Source organism: Crocodylus porosus, unplaced genomic scaffold (assembly GCF_001723895.1).
Source record: "Crocodylus porosus isolate Cpor-Errol unplaced genomic scaffold, CroPor_comp1, whole genome shotgun sequence".
NCBI classification, from domain to species: Eukaryota; Metazoa; Chordata; order Crocodylia; family Crocodylidae; genus Crocodylus; species Crocodylus porosus.
The window spans coordinates 46746117-46767025 of record NW_017728948.1 but is presented as its reverse complement, the minus strand read 5'-3'; the positions used below and the strand labels follow the sequence as shown (position 1 = coordinate 46767025).

At 41.8% G+C, this 20909-nt stretch overlaps 1 protein-coding gene across 1 annotated transcript in view; it reads right to left on the bottom strand.

The window, feature by feature from the left end:
• Positions 1-9009: 9009 nt before the first annotated feature.
• Positions 9010-20909, bottom strand: part of LIMCH1 (LIM and calponin homology domains 1) — a 279812-nt gene continuing 267912 nt past the window's right edge. Inside the window, exons 31-33 of the mRNA XM_019552844.1 lie at positions 17051-17159; positions 16311-16413; positions 9010-12253 (exon numbers count right to left, since the gene is read on the bottom strand). Coding sequence (XP_019408389.1) covers positions 12228-12253; positions 16311-16413; positions 17051-17159 — 238 coding nt within the window. The 3' untranslated portion in view covers positions 9010-12227. The remainder of the gene's footprint in view (positions 12254-16310; positions 16414-17050; positions 17160-20909) is intronic.

Here is a 20909-nt window from a genome sequence, read left to right as displayed (position 1 = left end):
ACATCCAACTATTGTATTTGTGTGGTTCTTTACATTATGTGCATCTGTATATTTCACACTGCTAATAATAAAAGGACATTATTGACAATCCTAGATAATTCTTTTTCATTCTGTGCACATGTATATATAACACACATTACCAGAAATACCATTTTGATTTAACCAAAGTACAAACACCAATAATTGGAATCAACTGACTTAGTCCAACTGATAACCCAAAACAGATGAGCAATCAGCATGAACATCAATGCTAAACATGGATGTTGTGACCACAGGCAAGTGTCTGAAAGTGGTTGTGTATGCTGCAAATTGATCCTGAGATCTAACTTTGATCCACTGGAACATAAGTCTAATTATATCAGGTAGGAGCAAGCTGTCATGGAAGTTCCCTTCTCAATGTCATCCCACTTTTTTCAAAGTAATAATATACTACAAAATAAATTGACTGCTCTTTGTAAAATGTAACAGGTATTAGCGTTCATTGTTAACTGGTCTTCATTACATAAGTGCTCCTTTCAGTCTTCCATTCTACATTCAAATTGTACTACTGCCAAGATAAGAAAGCGGACTACATTTCATGACATTACTAACATTCCTCTTCTCTGTCTTCACGAACAGTTTTATATCAGCAGGAACATCAGTCTTATTATCTACAGGTGATGTGAACTGGACAACACATTTTTGCAAGGTTTCTATTCACTCAATGATGGTTAGTTTCAATGCAATCAGTATGTAGTGCTTCCAGCTTTCATAAAGACATAGATGCTATATGCATCACTATATTTCCAGGGACAATTCCTGCATGGAATATCCTTTAAGAGCTGAAGAAAGCGGTCAGAACAGAAACAGTAATACCTCCTGGTTCAAATTGCAAATGAGAAAAGTTCACCGTGGAATAGAGACATAAAGTAGAAATAGTAATATTTAGAAAGCGAATAAAACCAACCAGTATCTAAACACCTACAAGTGTGTTTGTAGAGCTACAAAAATAATATGTCCAGGGCCTTACAAACACATAGTTTGGCACAGAGATTCTATAATGAAATACAGGACAGTTGAACACTTTCTACAGTAGTGGTTCTTATGGTTCCAAATTGTTTAACAGAACTTTTTATTTACTTAAGTTCCTAGAGAAGTTTAAACATTTAATTTCCTTAAAACCAGCACCAAAATGTTGTCATCTCCCAAACATTTGATAAGTTTGCATTCAACAAATTTTAGCAGGGAGCAGAAGTTGTTTTTCGCTGGATGCTTTTACTTTGCTTGGTTATATAATGAGAACAGCTGGTGAATCTCTACTTTTAGTACTACCACTCCATCTCATGTATTTATTTCCTTGTATTATCATATGAACTAGTGGGAAAGTCAAATAAAGAGCATTTGTCTACAGAGAAGAGGGCGTCCTTTTCTATAACACCTAAATTGAATTCCATGGAATAACAATTTTATCTTGGTATCTTAACGATTAACAAAGGCAGCTTGAGTCTGGTATATTCTGTTCATTTTCTGAGCTGGACAAGATTCATTGTGTCATGGGCAATTGGTGCCTCGAGTCAGGGGGGCACGTGCCCCCTGACTGGTTGATCTCACTGATGGGACACACACACACACACACACACACACACACACACACTCACTCACCAAAAAGCGTCAGTACCACTTCTGGAAGTCCTGCAACCACTTCCAGAAGTGGCATGGCCACTTTTGCTGACAGCCCCACTCCGTGGCCGGTGCTCGCAGGGTGGGCACTGGTGCTCCTGCCTGCCCACCTGTCCATTGCCTCAACAGGGAGTGCAGCCTGACAGGGGGTGCACCAGCACTCTCAGGGGGTGCACACGCACCCCTGTGCATCCCCTAGGTGGCACCACTGTGTTGTGTATTTTCCAGTCTACCAAGCCCAGGTCCATTACGTTGCTTCTTTAATATCAGTAGAAAAGAGATGCTTGTATTGTAGTATAAAGCGGAACTTTTGGGATGATGGCAGAGTGTAGTCAAGCAATCTATAACTCTTCATAAGCTCTGGCCTAAGCTTCAAGACTATGTTCTAGAAAAAAAAAGAGTACAGGTTCATGCTTTTGAGGTTGGATCCATGGAGGCTTTCTTTAATTCATAATACCTTGAAACTAAGCAGTTTGTAATACCACATCCTGATGGGAAAGTTTATTGTCTTTAGATATCTAAAGCAATGGAATCTTTCTTCTCTTGGGAACATCTTGGCTTGAGATTTATTTGTGTCAATTCCTAGCTAGGGAAAAATTTTAAGTTGCCTATAGGAAACTGTAGCAGGGCCAGGCCAAGCCCTATACTTACTGGGATGAAACTGCTAGCATGCTCCACAGGCAGCATATCTGCAACTGGGCTCTCAGAGAAGTGGTGAGATTACGTGCCTTATGGTGGGCTTCACCATGGTGCCAGCGTCCCAAAGACAATCCCCAGGCTCCACTCCCAAAACAAGGTGGAGGTCAGAACCCCAGCCCCATGGAGGCCTGGCTGCAGCCTGACAGAAATGCCACCTAGGGCCCAGAGGCAACAGGTGCCAGGATTAATAAGCTCCTCTGGGGCTCCTGGCACCTGTCAGCAGTATCAGAGCACATGGGGGCAAACAGGGGTTTGGATTGGCTCTGGACAACCTGGAATTCCCAACATAAAGCTTTACCAACCTCAGGATGGCAGGGAGCATGAGTGCAGCGCACAGCATTCCTTCCCGGAAGCCAAAGCAAAGATGAGGAGCCAAGGACTGAGACTTTGTCAGCTCTCCACATGAAAGCCTGACCACTGCACTGCTGAAGGAGGTCAGGTACCTAAGGGACTACACCAGGGTTCATGGCACCCTTAGCCCCACACTACTCAAAGGGGTCTGGCCCAGGATGAACTAGACTATTTGGATGGAGTCCACCCATGGGTGCTCTGAAGGGCTCAGGCTGCCTGAGGAAAGACAGTTAGGAAACCTGCTGGGCCAAGGAAAGGCCTGAAGAAGGCACAGACTGCTACTTAAGTTAGATTAGTTTATTTGCTGTGCTATGCAGATAGAACACTGCCGATTCCAGAATCAGACACTGGAGGGCTCAGCCTAGAGACGCTGACCCCAGGGAGCACAGTTCCTTTTTTCATAGATCCCACTGCCTAAACAACAAAACTTGATGCCCAGAACAGCCAGGCATCTGTATCGTGCACCAACAGGAGCACTCAAGTGGAAAGAGGTGGGGTTTAGGGGGGGAGGAGCCCTACACAAGACCCACAAACATCACAATCCATGCCAGTCTCAGCCCACTCTCTCTGAACACGTACCACCTCCTATTTTCCAGTTACATCAAGTCACGATGGGCGAAATTTGGAAATGAGAGAGCTAGACACCTGCTGAACATGTGGCACATGAGCCCTATCCCATCATAACCACTCAGCCTAGGTCACGCTACAAATCTTTTATCTTTGCAGCATCTGTCACTCTTGCCTGCTTTGCATATTGTTTGAGCACTAGTGAATCCATGCACATACAGGGCTCATTAATTGTCATTGTGTTGTTGATTTAATTTCTGGGAATATAGAGGTATCGATGAGGAAGCAGGTATATGCTGTTGCCATGAAACTGGTTTGGCTGTTGCTGAATGTTATGTGGTATTAAAGTTAGAGCATGCTCTGAGCAGTCGCACGTTAAGGGTTAATATGGTCTCTAACCTGCACAGCTCTGACTTGCTGCTAGAGAGCTGGTGAGCAGGGGCACAGCTGGGAGACAGGATGCCTGGCTTCCAGCCCTGTTCTAAAAGGGTGGGAGAAGGGAGGGAAAGGGAGCTGTGGAAAGTCCTCAAGCCCAACTAACCTGGATGGCCCTATGAACTCCTACAGATCTGTTCCCAGCCCCCAATGCCAGGAAGTGGACATTTCCTGAAGGGTGTGCCTTTCACCTGAAGCTGTGCAAAAGCCATGGGAAAGTTTAGTTACACACAGTTACTCACAATTAATTGAAATTGTCCTACACTACTTGACCACATTTCCCCATGAGCTCCACCAGCTGTCCCCTGGCCAGGCAGCCTGATGGGAGCTATGGTTTACCTCCACAGTGCCACAAATTCCTGTTCTGGGATGTGGGAAGGGGGGGTGGTAGAAGGCTGTGCTGTGGTGTGCTGTGCTGTGCAGATGATGCAGCTCCATGAATATAAAGGAAGCTGAAGCATAGAGCAACTGGGATTGGGGTTTGTGTGGCACGAGCACAGAACGCGCTTCTTTCCCCTTGGAGCTGCCAGCAGGGGAATTTGTGCAGCAGGACCATGGTGGATACAGTGAATTCCTGAAAACCAGAAATAAGCCAGTGTATGTCTTAAAGAATAACTGCCAATTACTATCTGATGTGAAAATTGGCCCCTTGGGAAGGAAAGTGATCTTGCCTACTCAGCAGAACTCTAGGCAGCCCTGTCCTGCAATTGTTATCCTGAAGAGGCGAGGTAGTCAAGTAGTTTCCTAAACTCTAGGTGGGCTTTCCTCTGTTCCTACTGTTCCCATAGTTGTTTCTTCAATAACTGGAATCCCTTCCTATTTTTGTGTAAGCCAGGACTGCAGACAAAGGGACTATTTTCAACAAAAAATGTAGCTTTCACCTTCTTTTTGAGCATTTTGTGGGAGTTGAAAGGAAGCATTTGGAGTTGCCTGTTGCCTATGACTGATTTTCCCAGTGTTCCACTGCTTCCAAGCATTTTGGACTCTGTCTTTTCTACGTAGCATATGACAAGCTTAAAAAATGATCTGTGAACCATTGATATAGCATCTGGGAAAAGAATTAAAACGCTGTACAGCACTATGAAGCACCTTATATCTACAAATGAGTTAGTAACAAAGGGGAGGACTCATGAGATCTTAAAAAAAATGGAAATTGTAATTGCTTGAAGGATCTACAAGCTTTAGTGATCATGTGGTGCTTGCAGAGATGGCTGCAGTCTCAGGTGAGGCCTCAAAGACCCTTAAAAAAAGTGTTCCTCTTTTTTAAACCTGTGTTATTTTAGGAAAATATCCCCTTCTGTAAGGATGACTTTGGTGGTTGTAATTTCCATCTTTGTAACAGAAAATCTTTGGACTCCTGTTGCTTGTAAAATTTGAGTGGCTTCCAGTTTAGTCATTTCCCTTTATCAGGAAATTCAGATGCGATTACATCCTCTAAGGAGGTATTTAGAGTCATATGTGCATTCTGTTTGGCTTGAGAAGGGATATGTTTCTTGGCACCTTTTAGTTTTTGCTGGCCAAGCAATGGTCATCTGATTAGGTATTACAAATAGCAGAGTTCCCCTTCTTTGGCTGTGTGCAGGCTAGTCTCTTGAACAGAAAACATAATGTAAATTCTCCACACTCCCAAGCTACCCAGCTATCTTGGGTATGCTTCTGAGAAGGACTCCAGTGAGGTCCCCTCCTAGAAGTTTCTTGGACATTCAAAGAATTTGTCTAACTTCTTACTTTACCAAGAGACATGGGAAATCAGTAAGAGTTGTGGACAATTACTCACTCCTCTGCTGCTGCAATGCTGCCTGCATCTCCCTCAGCAGTGTTCCAGCCACACAGACCATTGGGCTAATGCTTATTTGCCTAATTCCACATGGCCCTGCTCTCAACCACCTCTTTCATGTGGTCTTCCATTAATCGTGCATGACCTCTCTCTTCCATTGATCTTGCATGGTAGATCTTGTGCTCTGGGTCCAGAACAGCCAGGCTCTGTGTAGTTCCATATGTGACATTTCTCAGTGATGCCTCATAGGGATCCCCTTACCTGTGAGATCAGGGGTGTGGAGAATGGGAAAGGGAAGCAGAGGCTTATATTCTGTGCACCTCTGAGGCTAAGAAAGGAAAGGATGGGGAGAGCAGGAAGGTTGCCAAATTAAAGGCGGAAGTAGCTTACTCAGGGGTGGGAAAGACCTTGAGAAAAGTGTTACAAGCCTGTTAGTGATGGCTGAAAGAATTAGAAAGTGTCCCTCTTTCTTATCCCCTTCCATGGCAACTGCCTGAGTCTAATCCTGTCCCATTTTTCAACCCCTCTCCTTTCCTATTAGTCCCTACTTCTACTTTTACACCTTCCCAGCACCTGCTCACTCCACCTGCAGCCCAGTCTCTTATTTCCCCTGGGCAGGCATGTTTCCCATGTTTTGTGGATGCATAAAGGCATCCACAAAAATACACAAGAGTACCACATTCACAAACATTAGGGTCACCATATTTCCAGGTCCAAAAAAGAGGACACCTGTCACCGGGGGGGGGAGGGGGGGAGAAGAGGGGAGTGACATGCTGGTGCCCTGCCCATTCTCTTGCCCCTCACTGGCAAGCCATGCCCCCCCTCAGCCCTGCTGCTGCCCCTCACTCCAGACCCACTGACCCCAGCCCTGCCAGTGCCCCTCACTCACAAACAGCAGTACCCTGCTGTCCACCCCTTGCTAGTGCCCCTCACTCTCAACCCACAGCCTCCTGCCCCCCTCCCAAACATGATAGTGTCCCTCACTCACTGCCTGCGGCCCTTGCCAGTGCCCCTTCAGACCCGTAGCCCCCTGTGCCCCCAGCCCTGCCAGTGTCCCTCACTCCCGACCTGCAGCCCCTGCCCCCCCAGTGCTGCCACTGTCCACACTCTAGACCCCCAGCCCTGCCGCTGCCCCTCACTCCCGAACTGCAGACCCCTGCCCCGCACAGTACCGCTGCCCAAGCAGTTCCTGTATTGCATGCTCTCTCACCCTGGTTTGCTGGAGCACAGGTAGCACATGACACCCAACAGCCAATCACCTTGCCCACTGCTTGCATCCCAAAGCAGCTAGCCGGGGGGGGGGCAGAAAACCCAGACGTTTGCTCTTATTTAAAAAAACCACCTGGATGCAGCACAGGGGTCTACAAAAGAGAACATATCTGGGAAAACCCAGATGCACAGTAACCAAACACAAAGAAAACACCTTGTTTAATAAGGGAATTGTTGTTAAACCATAAGATTTTTTTTCCCCCCAAGTGCTGTTTCCCTTAGTGTGGGTGGTGTTTATGGTCCAGACTCTTCCACAGTGATGCCTGGAGCAGACCATGTTGCTGGCATGGGTCATGCCTGCATCCTCAGAGGCTCACACAGCACACAGAGGCCCCTCCAGGAGGCTGAACTGTGCATGAATGAAGCAAAAATATCACCACAATGATGCAAGACAGAAGGCAGGGTAGGGGGGCACTTTAGGGAATGGAGTTAGTCTAAGGCACTTTTACATGTGCTCTGGGGGTGGACGGGATGGAAGGGTTGGTGCTTGAATTAAAACGCCGCCACGTCTTGTATATCAGTGTCCCTGCACTTAAAAATGGTGGTAAGGGTGCTGAAACTAAAGCTCATGCATGAAGATTAAAGTTAACGCAGACTACAGCAGTCTGAATTAGGTAATTGAAACTGTATTAATGAACACATATATATGGTTCTGTTTTTAGGAAAAACAGTCCATAGGAGCTCAGATAAGTCTTCCTTAGCAATGTGCATAAGCATTTTCAACACAAAAGAGGCTATAAGGCACAAAGTAACACCTTTACAAAGTCAAATGTCCAAACAACACCTCACCTGTGACTAGATATCAGTGTCCACTCCTGAATAAGCCCCCAGCTCTGCCCAAGCACAGGGGCTACTCGTCTGTGAAGAAGGGGACAAACCCTCTCGATCATCTATTAACCCTTAATTTGCATTGAAATTTGATTTGAACTGTGTGATGCGAATCAGTTAACGCAGTTTAAAAATGGTAAGCACATCTACAAATGGCCTAAGGTGCCACCCTGTCCTGCCTTCTGCCTGACTGCAGGCTAAAATGACTAGTTTTATGTACCACTCTACACAATCCTGTGAAAGTTTAAAACCCCCCAAAATTCTTATGAGGAAAAAGACCCAGAACTACTGAATACCTACAGTGGGAAAAAATACCAACAGAGCCCTCTAGTAGGTAAATGGAAGTACTGTTGGCCAGACACTGTGATAACCTCCGTCTCTCTTCCTCTCTGCAATCCAGGGTTTTGGTGCTTAGAGCATTTGAGGAGGGGCAGTAGGCTTATGCGGCTGCTTTCAATTTCAGCAGCACAGTGGCCTCCAGCGTGCAGGACCTGCAATTGCAATTGCTCTGCATCTCCTTTCTCATCACTCCAAAACACCTGCTTGCAGAGCAAAGCTGCATTGATCATACAGTTTTTCAGCCTCAATGAAATATAATGTTATACCACTGTAATTACAGTGAAGACTGAATGTGATGTGGCTTCCAACATAATAAACTTAATTTAAAAAACTACCATATTTCTTAATTGGTCAGCAGTCATCCAAAGTACAGTGTTCTATAATACTCTGCAGAAGCATTTGTTCTATGCTGGCTCATAAGGAGGGATGTCAGTTACTGAATATCATAATAAATTACTGCTTTAAAATGTATCTGTCTTTTACCAGTTAAAGTTGTAGCTAGATGTTCTTTAGGACTGAAGTGTTGTTAGAGCCACAATGGTCCAGGAAATGGTTATAAGAAACAAGGTTGTTTTTGTGGTACCTTGTATTGGACTAATAAAATATATCACCAAAGAAATAAACAAAACAAAGCAGAAACTTGCCTCTTGATCTTTAGGACCTCAGAACATATGTGCAACTTTAAAGGATATCCTGAAAGGATGGGATTAGCCATGTACTTAAAGTTAGACAGGAATTTCAGTGCTTTCTTGAGTCAGGACCTGATCCAAAACACATTGAAGAAAATGGATTATATTCAGTGGGCTTGGTACTGGGAATGTTCTGCCCATTTGTAGCCAGACATTCAGCATGCTCTTTACAATGTTTAATTATCTATCTGGTAATAACCAGATTTCAGTAGGCTGCCTGCAGACAGCCATCTCAGATGCTCAGTACTTTTGTTGCATGGTTTAGCTCAGTGCAGTGCACGCTTCCCCATGGCAGGGACTTTTGCTAGCAAGATATACTGAACTCGCTATACAGTTCAGCAGATAGGGCAAAGAATAATAGAAGCTAATTATAACAAGCAAAATCAACACAGACTGAAGTTTATTCAAGGTTTTATTTATAAACATACATTTACTATAAAAGCTGTTGCATTTTAAGCAATTTTTCCTAATTTCCAGAGGCATTTTAGAATAAATATTGTAACTGAAGATTAGTGTAATTGGTATTCAACATTAGCCCAAGCAGAACAGTAATTCTTGTCCTTGAATGGACTCAGATAGAAGATGGGCCCCTTTTTGGATTACCAACCTTTATGTCATTTATCATTACTATGGTATGTTCTGCATTACAACACTACCTAGCAAGAGTAAAGAAAAACACCAGGAAGTTTAGTAGCGAAAGATACAAAATGGTTACATCAGTTAGCCATGTTCTCTGAAGCAACAAGAAAGTAAATGTTTCTGGAACATCTAAAACATTACATACATTGTACTTGCTTAACAACAGTAAATCACTTTTTTTTAAACAAACACATTTACATTATAGCTCAATGGAATAAAGCATTTTTTCCTGCAACTGCAAAGATAATGACAAGAAATATAATATACTTATTATGTTTGAACTGGAAAAAAGCTAAGCTTTAGCCTGACTGAACCTGTCACATAATAGACTCCAGATGAAATAGAAATAGAAACAATTGGCAATTAGAATTTAGAAAATGCTGAGGATCAATCTGCGCTGGTGACTAGTTGTTTAGCATGGAAAAATGTGTTGTAGTCTGAGAATGCTGATTTGATTTGCTGCACCTACAATTAGGTTCACTAAAATATGCATATATGAAACTACTGAAAGACAGACTGGGCCAAACTTTCAATGGGCCTCAGAGATCCACTTGTGCATCTGAAACTGCACATAAAAAATCCACTTGCACATGCTTTTTTGGCTCTAGTCATGCTCCTGCTAATATCACTGACAGTTTAAACCACTGACTTCATCAGAAGCAGATGAGACCTCTGTGACAACCAAAACTTGTGCACTCTTGTGATTGCTTTACGTATCTACATTTAAATCACAAGTGTGCATAAGTGTAAATGACTGATATCAAATACACACACACACACACACACACACACACACACACAAGCATGCAGAAATGCGGGTCACATTTTAACAATTAAACCCAGAAGACAGTATATATTCATATATCCTTAATGTGATAGATGGAGTCAAATAGATGTACAAAGTACTTTATAAAAACCTGTCATTTGAATACTCTTAGTCTGAATTATTTGCAGTAAAATATTATGATATGCCAAGTGTAAACATACAGGTTATCAAAACATTTGACAGTAAATCATGCAAATGGCTAATCAAGATGTTGGACTTGTGTATTTCCAAATTTTTTTTATTTTTGTTTTTTTTTTTAAAAATAACCCTAATGTGAAGTCATGTGAGCTTTGGGCCTGGGAATGACTTCATCTTTTTGGATTTATTGCATCCATAAGTCACCACCGACTGTGCAACAGCTTTGCATTTTCTAAGGCACAATTTTAATGAAATCATGTGTAACTTTCTACTAGACAGCCACAATGTCTTAAAATGACAACATTATATAAAGATTTTCATTGACAAAGCATTTTTGCACGAGCACGCTACTTGCATGCAAGGAACTGTCTAGCATTTAAATAAATATTTGCTAGCTATATAACAAAAGAAAATTATTGCTTATCTAATAACCATTTTACTTCCTTTTACTAACACACCAAAGACAAAGGATGTGTATATATTCTATCACAAACAATAAGGACTCTCTATTAATTTAGTTTATCATTGTTTTAAGGCAGAATAAATAGGGGGGGGTTAATTTTAACTTGCAGCATGAGCTGTTAAAATAATGTGATATGTTCAAATAACTGTTTCCTGTATCAGGCTGCTGAATTAACAACGTAGTGCATTCAGTAAACCAGCACTGTAGCATTTTACAAGTGTAATATTTCTTCTAAAATTTAGGGTACATTCCTGATACCTACACATAGTTCTGACTACTTTTTCAGGAAGGCGTTGGTATACACTAGCAAAAGAATGCTTAACAGTGCTACAGATCCAAATGTACTTAAACATTTTTTTTTTGCAAAGTGGCATACACTGAACCTTGTCTTCCATTCCTTGTGCACTCACAATTCCTGCTGACTTGAATAAGAGCTGGGTGGGCATGGAAGGCAAATTCAGGGTCTTCACTAAGCTGCACTAATTTGCTACTGTTCAACTTCTAAAGATGATTCTTGATGGGACCCAAACCAAGGTGCCTGAGTGTGTATATATACTTTTGTCATGTGAAATCTTTTTAGAGTATAAGACTCATAAGATTTACAAATTAAGTTATGACAACTCTGCTGGCAATGAGAAAATTACAAGCCAATAGAACAGGGAAGCCAAGACATCAACCACCAACCCAGTTCTTGTTGATACAGCAAGTCAGTTTCATCCATTTGTGCCCGCAGGTCCCACCTTTGGAATTGGGTAGTACCATATTATTCAGTACAAGTTCTGTACAGTTTCTTACACCACTGGGAACCTCCAATTGTTAATGATATATAGTCTCCAAGCTTAATGATAGTCTCCAACCTTTATGTGATAAAATACTAAGCTTTTGTAATGAACATTACTTGCAATACACAAACAAAAAACCCTACAACTAAAGGTGCAATAATTTATTTGTATAACTCCTACCTCTCCATTGAAGGTAATATAACACAAAATGTTTCAGAATTACAGAATGTATTATCAAACTAGTGTCTTTGTAAAAAAAAAAAAAAGTTTCAATAATAACAGAAAGTCACTTGCTGTGATGTTGTTTTTCAAATGTACTAATTAGATGCTATCTTAAAATGATTTCTCATCTCAAGTTGGCATATGCTAGAACGTCTGTAAAGATTCTGTAAACTTACATGTTCCTAGATATATTAAAACAAAATAGGTTTATTGCATCTTCACTTTCTTATTACTTTCAAAAGAGCAAAATAACAGATTTTAAATCATTAACATATCTGAAAACATGAAAACTTTTAAAAAATAGTATTTAGGCTCTGAATGACCAAGTATCTCCTTCATACATATTATGTAAATTCAATAATAAAGGGGGAAATAATCGTGCTTTAAAGTTATGCATACAGCCTTTTCTATGAGCTTTTTGAAATAAGATGAGAACCGTGAAGTCCATGGATATGAGTTCTTACAAGTGATTGTCTGGAGGCAGCCCCTGGGACATGTTGGGAAAGTTTCTTCTTGAAGGAAGTTTTTAGGACTTAAATTCATGTCACAATGTTGTTGGCTGCCCAGCAGCTAGGTTAGAAATAAAAATGTTAATAGTTAGAAGGGTGACACACTTGAGCACTTGTTACTTCTGAAACACAATAGACAGGATTGTCTTCATATTCCTTCTACATTCCAAGTCACCACAGAAAGGAATTTTACATGTTTAATGCCCCTGGCACTATATCTATGCGAGGATGTAAGTTTGGCACTAACGGAAATAGAAGTTACAATACAGACGTAGAAAAAATATATCCCTCGTGCCTGAAAGATTATATTACTGAACTATTTGGCATTCACATTCATTTAATTTGCACAAAAAATCATGGTAAAGGCAATGCTGTGGTAGAATAATAAAGCAAAAGCTATTAAGGGCATAAGTAGCTGAACCCATTGTGCATTAGATCATACAGAATACTACACACTGATCAGAAACAGTCCTCCCCCAGGCAGGAAATACACAAGTTCAAGGAGAGTTACCTACTTTACCTTTGACTTGTTTGTCAGTGTTGCATCTAAACCAGTAATGTTATGGAGCAGAATAGTTTGTGTTTCTGGTATTTATACGTTGTTTTGTTCCTGTATCTGTAAACTCTGTTGTTTTTATTTTAAAAATACCCTGATACTTAGCTGCCTTCACAGGCTAACTTATTTGTTTTTTGAAGTATTTGTCATCTAGGTATTTGTTTCATTCGTTTCATTATGTTTGTATATTTGACATGAAAGAAAATAATTTAAAATTTTAGATAAACACCTCTCACACAGATGCTTTTCAACAGTAGCCACAAGCCTTACCCACAATACGGCTGTTTAATTCAGCCTTTGCCTCAGGATAACTTAGTCATGCAAAACCAGGTGGGTTTTAGGATGTGGGCAAATGGAGTGGGTGGGAAGGAAAAAACTGTGATCAAGTATTTTTTTTCACAAGTGATCAATTGGAATTTGTGGGCGTGTCTACACAAAACACTTTACTTGAGATTAGAGCAAATTACTGAGCAGTAAGCACCACTGTCTACACACGCATATGCTTACTGCACAGTAATGTGCTCTAATCGCGAGTAAATTTGCTACCTGTAAAATACAAGGATCTCTCAGGCCTGGCCCACAACCACCGAGCACGGGCTGGGAGCTAAGGATCTCCCAGCCCTAGCTCCATGACTGCACAGCTTGAGCTGAGAGATAAGGATTTCCTGTGATTGCCATAGCAGAGCAGGACTTGGAACTCCCTCCTGCTGGGGCAGGGAGACATTGCCCCTGCCCCGGTTCCAGTGGCACAGCCTGCACTGGCAGTAGGCAGGTCCTGGAGGAGAAAGCAATGTCCCAGCCCCTGAGAAGACAGCTGCCTCCTGGCCCCCTACTCTCTGCCAACTCCTGAGCTAGCACCCGGAAGGAGCCTACAGCTCCCCCTGGCTGGTGCAGGGGCTGGTGCAGAGCCAGTGGGGGCAGGAGTAGATTGCTGCCACAAACAGCAAATCTGCTCCCACATCCCTGCACTCGTAGATGTTTGCCCAGGTCATCAGTTTACTCTAGAGTAAACTGACCCAGGAGTATTTGCACATGTAGACATGCTCTGTGCCTCCAGAAGTGACTGTTAAGAGTACTAATATTGCGCCCCCTCAGAAACTGCCCTTGCAATTTCAGTTAAACACAACCCACCTCACAAAAAGCTAAACACACAGCCACGCAATAGATTAAATACATCACCAGTTCAGGGAAACAAAAAAAATAAAAAAAATCAACCTCCCCCCTTTAACTATTTATTTTAAGTATTTTTCTCTTTCTCGAACTTATGCAGAACCAAAGTAGTATTTCAAAGATTACATGAAAAGAACAAACGAAATAGCAACTCCCCCTTAAACACAAATGTTTGCAGGCAAGCCACAAAACTCCATCATTTTACGGTGTATTATCAGAGCAGCTAGGGGCCCCCATTAGGGACCTGGATCCTACTTTGTTAGGTGGTCTACAAATGCAGGAAAATATGACTGCAGAGTGAAAAGACAGAAATGTAAATCCCAGGGGAACAAATGATATCACTATGATAGGCAAGTCTATCCTCTATTTTCTGGCACTATCACTACAGTAAAAAAGAACTGCTGCATCACATAATGACAACAAATATTCAACTGTGCCCTCTTCTTTAAATGTGGGAGCTCAAATCCTCACTCTCCAAAACATAATTTAAAAAAAAAAAAAGAGGAAAAAGGCATGCTGGGGAATCTCACTTGTATTTTTCTCTTCTGATTTTTATGTATTAAGAAATATATAAATTTAGGGCTATATCTTCACCCAAACAAGTAAGGGTTTGCAGGTTCAAGCTGACAGATATGTAGTTATTTCTAATCTGTTAATTTTGCTTGGTTTGATATAAAAGAACACAGCTGCTAAGAAGTTTCTCAACAGAAGTAAAAGCATTTGCGCAGATGAATGAGAGGTTGTCCAATAGTGCCCTCTGTCTCCAATAGTATGGAAGTTTTTCTAAGCTCAGTAATTAGAGCATATATTTTGCAAGTAGTGGGCCAGAGCTTTTATTTCCTATTACTAAAGCCAGAGATTTTTAAGGAAGAGAGAGGAGAATAGTTAATAAAGGAAGAGAATCTTGTATTTAGTCCAATCAATTGCAAGCATGTTCAGAATATTCCTGGTAGTATTTAGTATTGCAGATCAGAGGGAAGTAGAGAAGCAGGGCTGAAAGGGACCTCCATAGGCCATCTAGTCCAACCCCAACCCCCATGACTAGGCAGACAGGTATTCTATGCCATTCTCTATGTCCCATGCTGTCACAGAGAGAAGTACTGAGGTATACGTGCTAGTATATCTCTTGTCATATGCTGGGAGATGAGAAAGCAAAGAAAAGGGTTAAAATTCACCAGCAGAAGAATCTGAATTTGAAAGAAGTTTTGGAAACACAAGTCTGGAAGGGACCCCATGAGAACATCTAGTCCAACCCTCTGGCAAGATCAACTACGCCTGCATCGGGGGCCAGCAACTACGCCTGCATCGGGGGCCAGCAACTACGCCTGCATCAGGGGCCAGCAACTACGCCTGCATCAGGGGCCAGCAACTACGCCTGCATCGGGAATCTAGCCCATGGAGCTAGGGGGGCTCTTGCAGTGTTTCAGAGGCAGTCATGGCACTGTGTGGGGGGCTGGTGGCTGTGGCTGCAGCAGTGGCAGTGTGTGCTTGACTGGAAGCGAGCTGCACTAAGCTCTGTTAAAGGGACCCCCTCGCTACTTAAACATTGAAGATAATGTAGGCCAGGAGTCAGCAAGAGATATTCTATCACCTGCGCTTAAACTCCAATGAAGGAGATCCCACAATATCCCTCAGTAGCTTGTGCCAGTGTTTCTCTGGCCCTTATGATTGGAAAAATATTTACAACTATCAGCTTAAATCATCTTTGCTACAAATCTCATGCATACTTACTCGGCAACAAAATCTGAATTAGGTCCAGACTGAGCACTAAGCAATACCTACATTCCCCAATGGACAAGACAGAAAGCCATGCCTGGGTATTATTATATGTTAACAACTACTTACTTGTCACTGAAGTGGCAGAGCATTGCTTCTACGTAAAGTGAGCTGTAGGGTGCTGTTGGGATTTTGGATACTGTGTGAGGATTTGAAGTGGCAATTTTGGGGAATTCTTGGGTCAGTGGTCACTTGTAAATAAAGGGGACTGGACTTAATGGTCAGAAGGCCTCTTCCAGTCCTTTGTTCCTAATCCATGCAGACAACATGCATGCTGGCATTGAAAAGGATGGCAAGCCTGGGACTGCTCAGAGATCCTACTGCTGGAAATAAAGTCTTCTGACAATTAAAGAGTGACATTTCTGAATTCCTTTTCATGAGGATTTCCTCTTCATTTCCTGAACTCCTTTTCATAAGGATCAAAATGGCTTGGTATTGGGGGTTTTGATGGCAAATGATGGGTGCCACAGCTTGATATTGTTATGCAGTATATGAACAGATACAAAATTAGTTAAGATATAAGTTGCTTCCAAAAAAGAAACTAAATTGTAGCAAGATTGAAGCTAGGATTTATTGTGGAATAAGAACAACCAAACAATAATCTTAAAATACTTACTTCTGGATCTGATGTAACAATCATTGCAGTTGAGAAGACCATTTCTAATCCTGACATCTGTTCCACTTACTGCATCTCCCAGCTGTCCCTTACAAATGCCACACTATTGAATGATGAAGAAGACAGAGGAAAAGGTTTATGGCATGGGATTTCTTTTGCTATTTTGAGTTCTTTCTAATGCTTTGATGCTCATTTCATGAGTCATGTATGAGATAAAAGGAAAAGCACACCTGCAGCCTAATATGAGGTTTTTAGAGCAGGTTAATATTTGAGGGTTGAACTTGGAAGTTTTCACTTAAAAAATTATGTGAAAACTTAAATCACTCCCATTGATTTTATTGGTATTTAGACTCTGGACAGAGGGAGGGAAAGCTTGAGGCATAAACCTGAAGCAAATTATAGCATGGCAGCTCTTTATGAGCAAATAGGCTGTGCGATGAAAAGCAGACATTTGAAAGCATGACAAATTAGTCCCACTTCAGGCAGGGGTAAATCTACCACTGTTGCAGCTAAACCAATTTTAGGATCTGTATCATGCCTTTGAGTCAGAACAACCCAATTTGCCACATATTAATTTGTTTGGGTGTCTACCACCTGAGACAGAATTCTTGAACTGAGCCCTATGTGACAGGAAAACCTCAGCGTCAGAGTCAATGATCTGGTTTGAATAAGTATCTAAAAATAGAAAACAGTTACTGAAATCTTTTTCATCAGCCAGGGGAATAATAATAAAAACCTACCCTGAAGCACTGAATGTGGAAATAAAGACCAAGAGTTTCAATAATCATGGCAGCTCCTTTTCCGAGAGGAAGCCCACAGGAAGAACACAATTTCTTTCCACTGACAGACCTAAAAGGCAAAACATTTTTTTTTAAAGAAACAGGATAGCAATTTGTGGTAGAGTGCAGCCTCATGTTTGCAATGGTTTACTGAAGGTCAGTGTGGCATTTGAGTAGCAAGTGTGGTAAGACAGGTGGTCTGGAGTTACAATCTTCATCACAGACTCCCGGTCTGGTTTGTACCAAAGCACTGCAGCTGATTAGAAGTTTTCCAGTGGAACATTTTCCTGCTGCAAAACATTAAAAATAAAATGTTCTAAAGATAGGATCAGGGAAGGAAAGCAAGTTGCCTGAAAACCCTGGCTCTCAACCTCCTTGGTAGACTTGATTCTTAGCTGCTTCACTGTCTGTTAGGCTGAGTCAAAGAGGAAGATCCAAATACAATGGCCCCCCTTGATGGAATAATACCAGAAGCATTATTAATGTGAGTTACTTTTACCTTTTTTAGCAATGCAATAATACAGATGGAATAGCACATTTTTAGGCAAATAGTTTAGTGATAACAGCTGAGTTTAAAAAAAAATAATCTGGAAACTCTCTTTTCCCTTAGTGTACACCCTTTACTGGTTCACGTCTGGAAAACCACCGCTACTTTTATATTTAAAAAAAAGAAACAAAATAACTTTTTTGGGGGAAGTCTATGCAATTTATCTTCACACTATGATAAATAGCTCCTAATTAAAGGGACCCCTTGAGCTCTGGAGCTGTGTGAAGGCAGGGGCCCTGGCCAGTGCCTGCACCAACTAGCTGGTGAGCTTAGAAAGCTCATGCACCCCCGCACTTGCAGCCGAAGTGGGGTGGCTGCCCTGCTTGCCCTGATCTGCCCATATCACAAATTATAGCATGGCAGCTCTTTAGAAGCAAATAGGCTGTGCAATGAAAAGCAGATACTTGAAAGCATGACAAATTAGTCCCACTTCAGGCAGGGGTAAATCTACCACTGTTGCAGCTAAACCAATTTTAGTATCTGTATCATGGCTTTGAATCAGAACATTACTTAGGTTCTCAGACTAGGGAATTGGTGGTCATCTTTGACACACACACAGGTTGTGTCCAATTGCTTTTATTTTCTTCCTCCTCAAGATTTATGAGTTCTGATCTTTTTTGTTTACTCTCTACAACTAAACCTTCATCCATCAACTCATCTTATCCAGATTACTGTATCTCCCCCCCCCCCCCCCCCCTTAGCTTCCCAGGTGCTCACACCATTCATGATCCATGTCCAGTCAACACACAATAGTCAAATCATCATCAATGCTTGTTGCTCTCATCTGGCCGCCTGCCCTTCATCTGGCTGTCTACCTGTATTCCACCACCTTGAGCACAAGAATTTTCCCTCATCTGTAAAGTCCTTGATAATGATCGTCTTCCCTAAATATTCACATATATTCTGCTCTCTGCTTCCTCCACCCATGATTCTTGTCCTGGATCCCTCTTTGTTCATTTTTCCCACATGTGCCTTCAGTTTGGCCTTGAACGGGGGCCAGTAAAGGATGCTTAAATTTGTTCTTTGTGGTAAGAGTGGAAGTGATGAAAAGATCCATAAACAGCTAAGGAGTACTGTCTTTTTTATAGGTTAATGTGGGGTTTTTTAAATTACTAATGGTCTTACTCAATGTATCACCACTTAGCTACCTTTTTTTTTTTTAAATTTTTACCTTTTATGGTTAGTAGAACTATTTGGAAATGTGCATGTGCAGGGAGTATGAGCTTACCCTAAACAAGCTAACATATATGCATATGCACACACTAAAATCAGAACCTAAGAACTGATACATCTCAACAAACTCTAGCTCACATTGGAAGAAGAGTTGCCAGTTTCTCTCTGGTTATAACAGCTGTCCATAGTTTTCAGTTTTATAAATATTTTGTAGTATTTTAAAATGGTGTATAACTGCTTTGCATAGCTTTAATAAGCTTCATAGGGGTCACTTTGAGTACTTTTACTTATTTTAAAGCATATTTTGTACTTTATGTGCTGTATGCCTTTGCCTAGCTGTTGTCTCTGTCTTAGCTTGTAAATACCTGCATCATTAGTGGACCACTCAGGAATGCCATGGTAGTGTATAGCATGCCTGGTCTGAACCTGCTACCCACTGAAATGGAGGGAGTGTAACCAAGAAAATGTGGCATTGGGTCCATGCTAACCAGTTCCTTCCTGCCCTGGTATTGGTTCCTTCCTGTATTGGAGCATGGCCATCTTAATGAAAGCCACATTAACTCCATTTCAGGTTGCAGCATGCAACAAGTAGAAGTGGTGTGCTTCACTGCAGTGCTTCCTAGTAAAGCTCTTAGATGGCATTGACATGCTCTTGGAGGCTGGAACTGTGGCTACATACATACATTCAAACAACCTGGGAGAATTCTCCCAGGTTTGTTACCCTAGGCTAGGGATAGAAATTAAACACAAACTGGTATAAGTGATTGGAAACTGGTTCAAATCTGTAACACAACAGAAGTTCAGTGTACACAAACCACTTTCAAAATGGCCAAAACTGGTTTTAGATAAACCTGGATGGATGTGGTATCAGACTTAACTGATTTAGGTTAAATTGGTTTATTGAACTTCTGTCCCAGATCCCTTCCAGATTCAAATTAACTCACAGGCCCCCAGCATCCCAGGATGCTTTGCACAGAGTAGATGGACTAGGCTTGGCCCAAGCTGTCTGCTCCAGGCAAGCAGAGACGTGTCCTCTACTGCCCCCTGGCTTCTGGCCTGGGCAGGCATGCGGCTGCATTTCTGGAATCGAAAGTAAATATCTGTTCACTTGTTTATTGGTTCAATTTATGCAGCTTAGACTAACCTGTAAAGATTGAACTGATTCAGCCTTGGGCTTTTTGACTGTCTGTACTTAGCCCTGGTAAAGAAAATTACTCAGAGCTGCATGTACAGACATTCAAATGCTGAGACCATGAGGAGTAGAGAGCTTGCAGGAGTAGAGTGCTTAACCAGTGCAGCTAGGGGAGCCCTTGTATACATATTTCAGCAAGCTCTGAAGGCTTCCTTAGTTGGCCCGGCAACAGATAGCACCAATGCATAGGGCAGCACTGACTCGCTGCCCCAGATTGTCTATGGTCATCCTGTGTTCCCCTGCAGCACAATGTTGGGATTGTAAAGGGGAAATATTTTGGTCCCTGCTGAAGTAGCATAGCCTAGCATACAATATACAGTCTCCTTGGGGGAGGGGATGCTGGAGGACTATGTTCTCTTCTGAGAGAAGCCATGGCGTGTACAGACATTCACTTTCTCAGGAGAAACTCTCCTGTAAGTGATTTGAACTCTGGTTGTTCCCACATTATTTTTCTTCTGAAGTGGCCATTTTTACTCTGGGGGAAAAAGCCTGAACATTTGTACACTCATGGTTTCTCCGGGGAGAGCAGTGACTCTCCCAAGAGAAACTGAATGTCTGTATGAGGCCTTAATTTCCATTTTGTATGGACATACCTATATTAATCAAACCCACCCTCACCAGCATAAGTAATGGCAAAGAACAATTTTTCATGTCAGCATAGAGAAGAGTTGGTTAAATATTGGAATGCAATAGATTAAGTGCTTAGAAATAATAATTTCAAAATATTTAGAAGGAAAAGATTTAAATATTTTTAATGAGAGAAATGATATTATGTCCAGTTACTTGCTATTCATGCCTACAAGCTATTTACTCCAAGTAATCTGAAGTCCAGAAAAGGCCTTTAAACGAGGCGTCTAAAACCTTAGCTGCTAAAAGTACACCCCTGTTAAAAAAAATAGACAAACTAT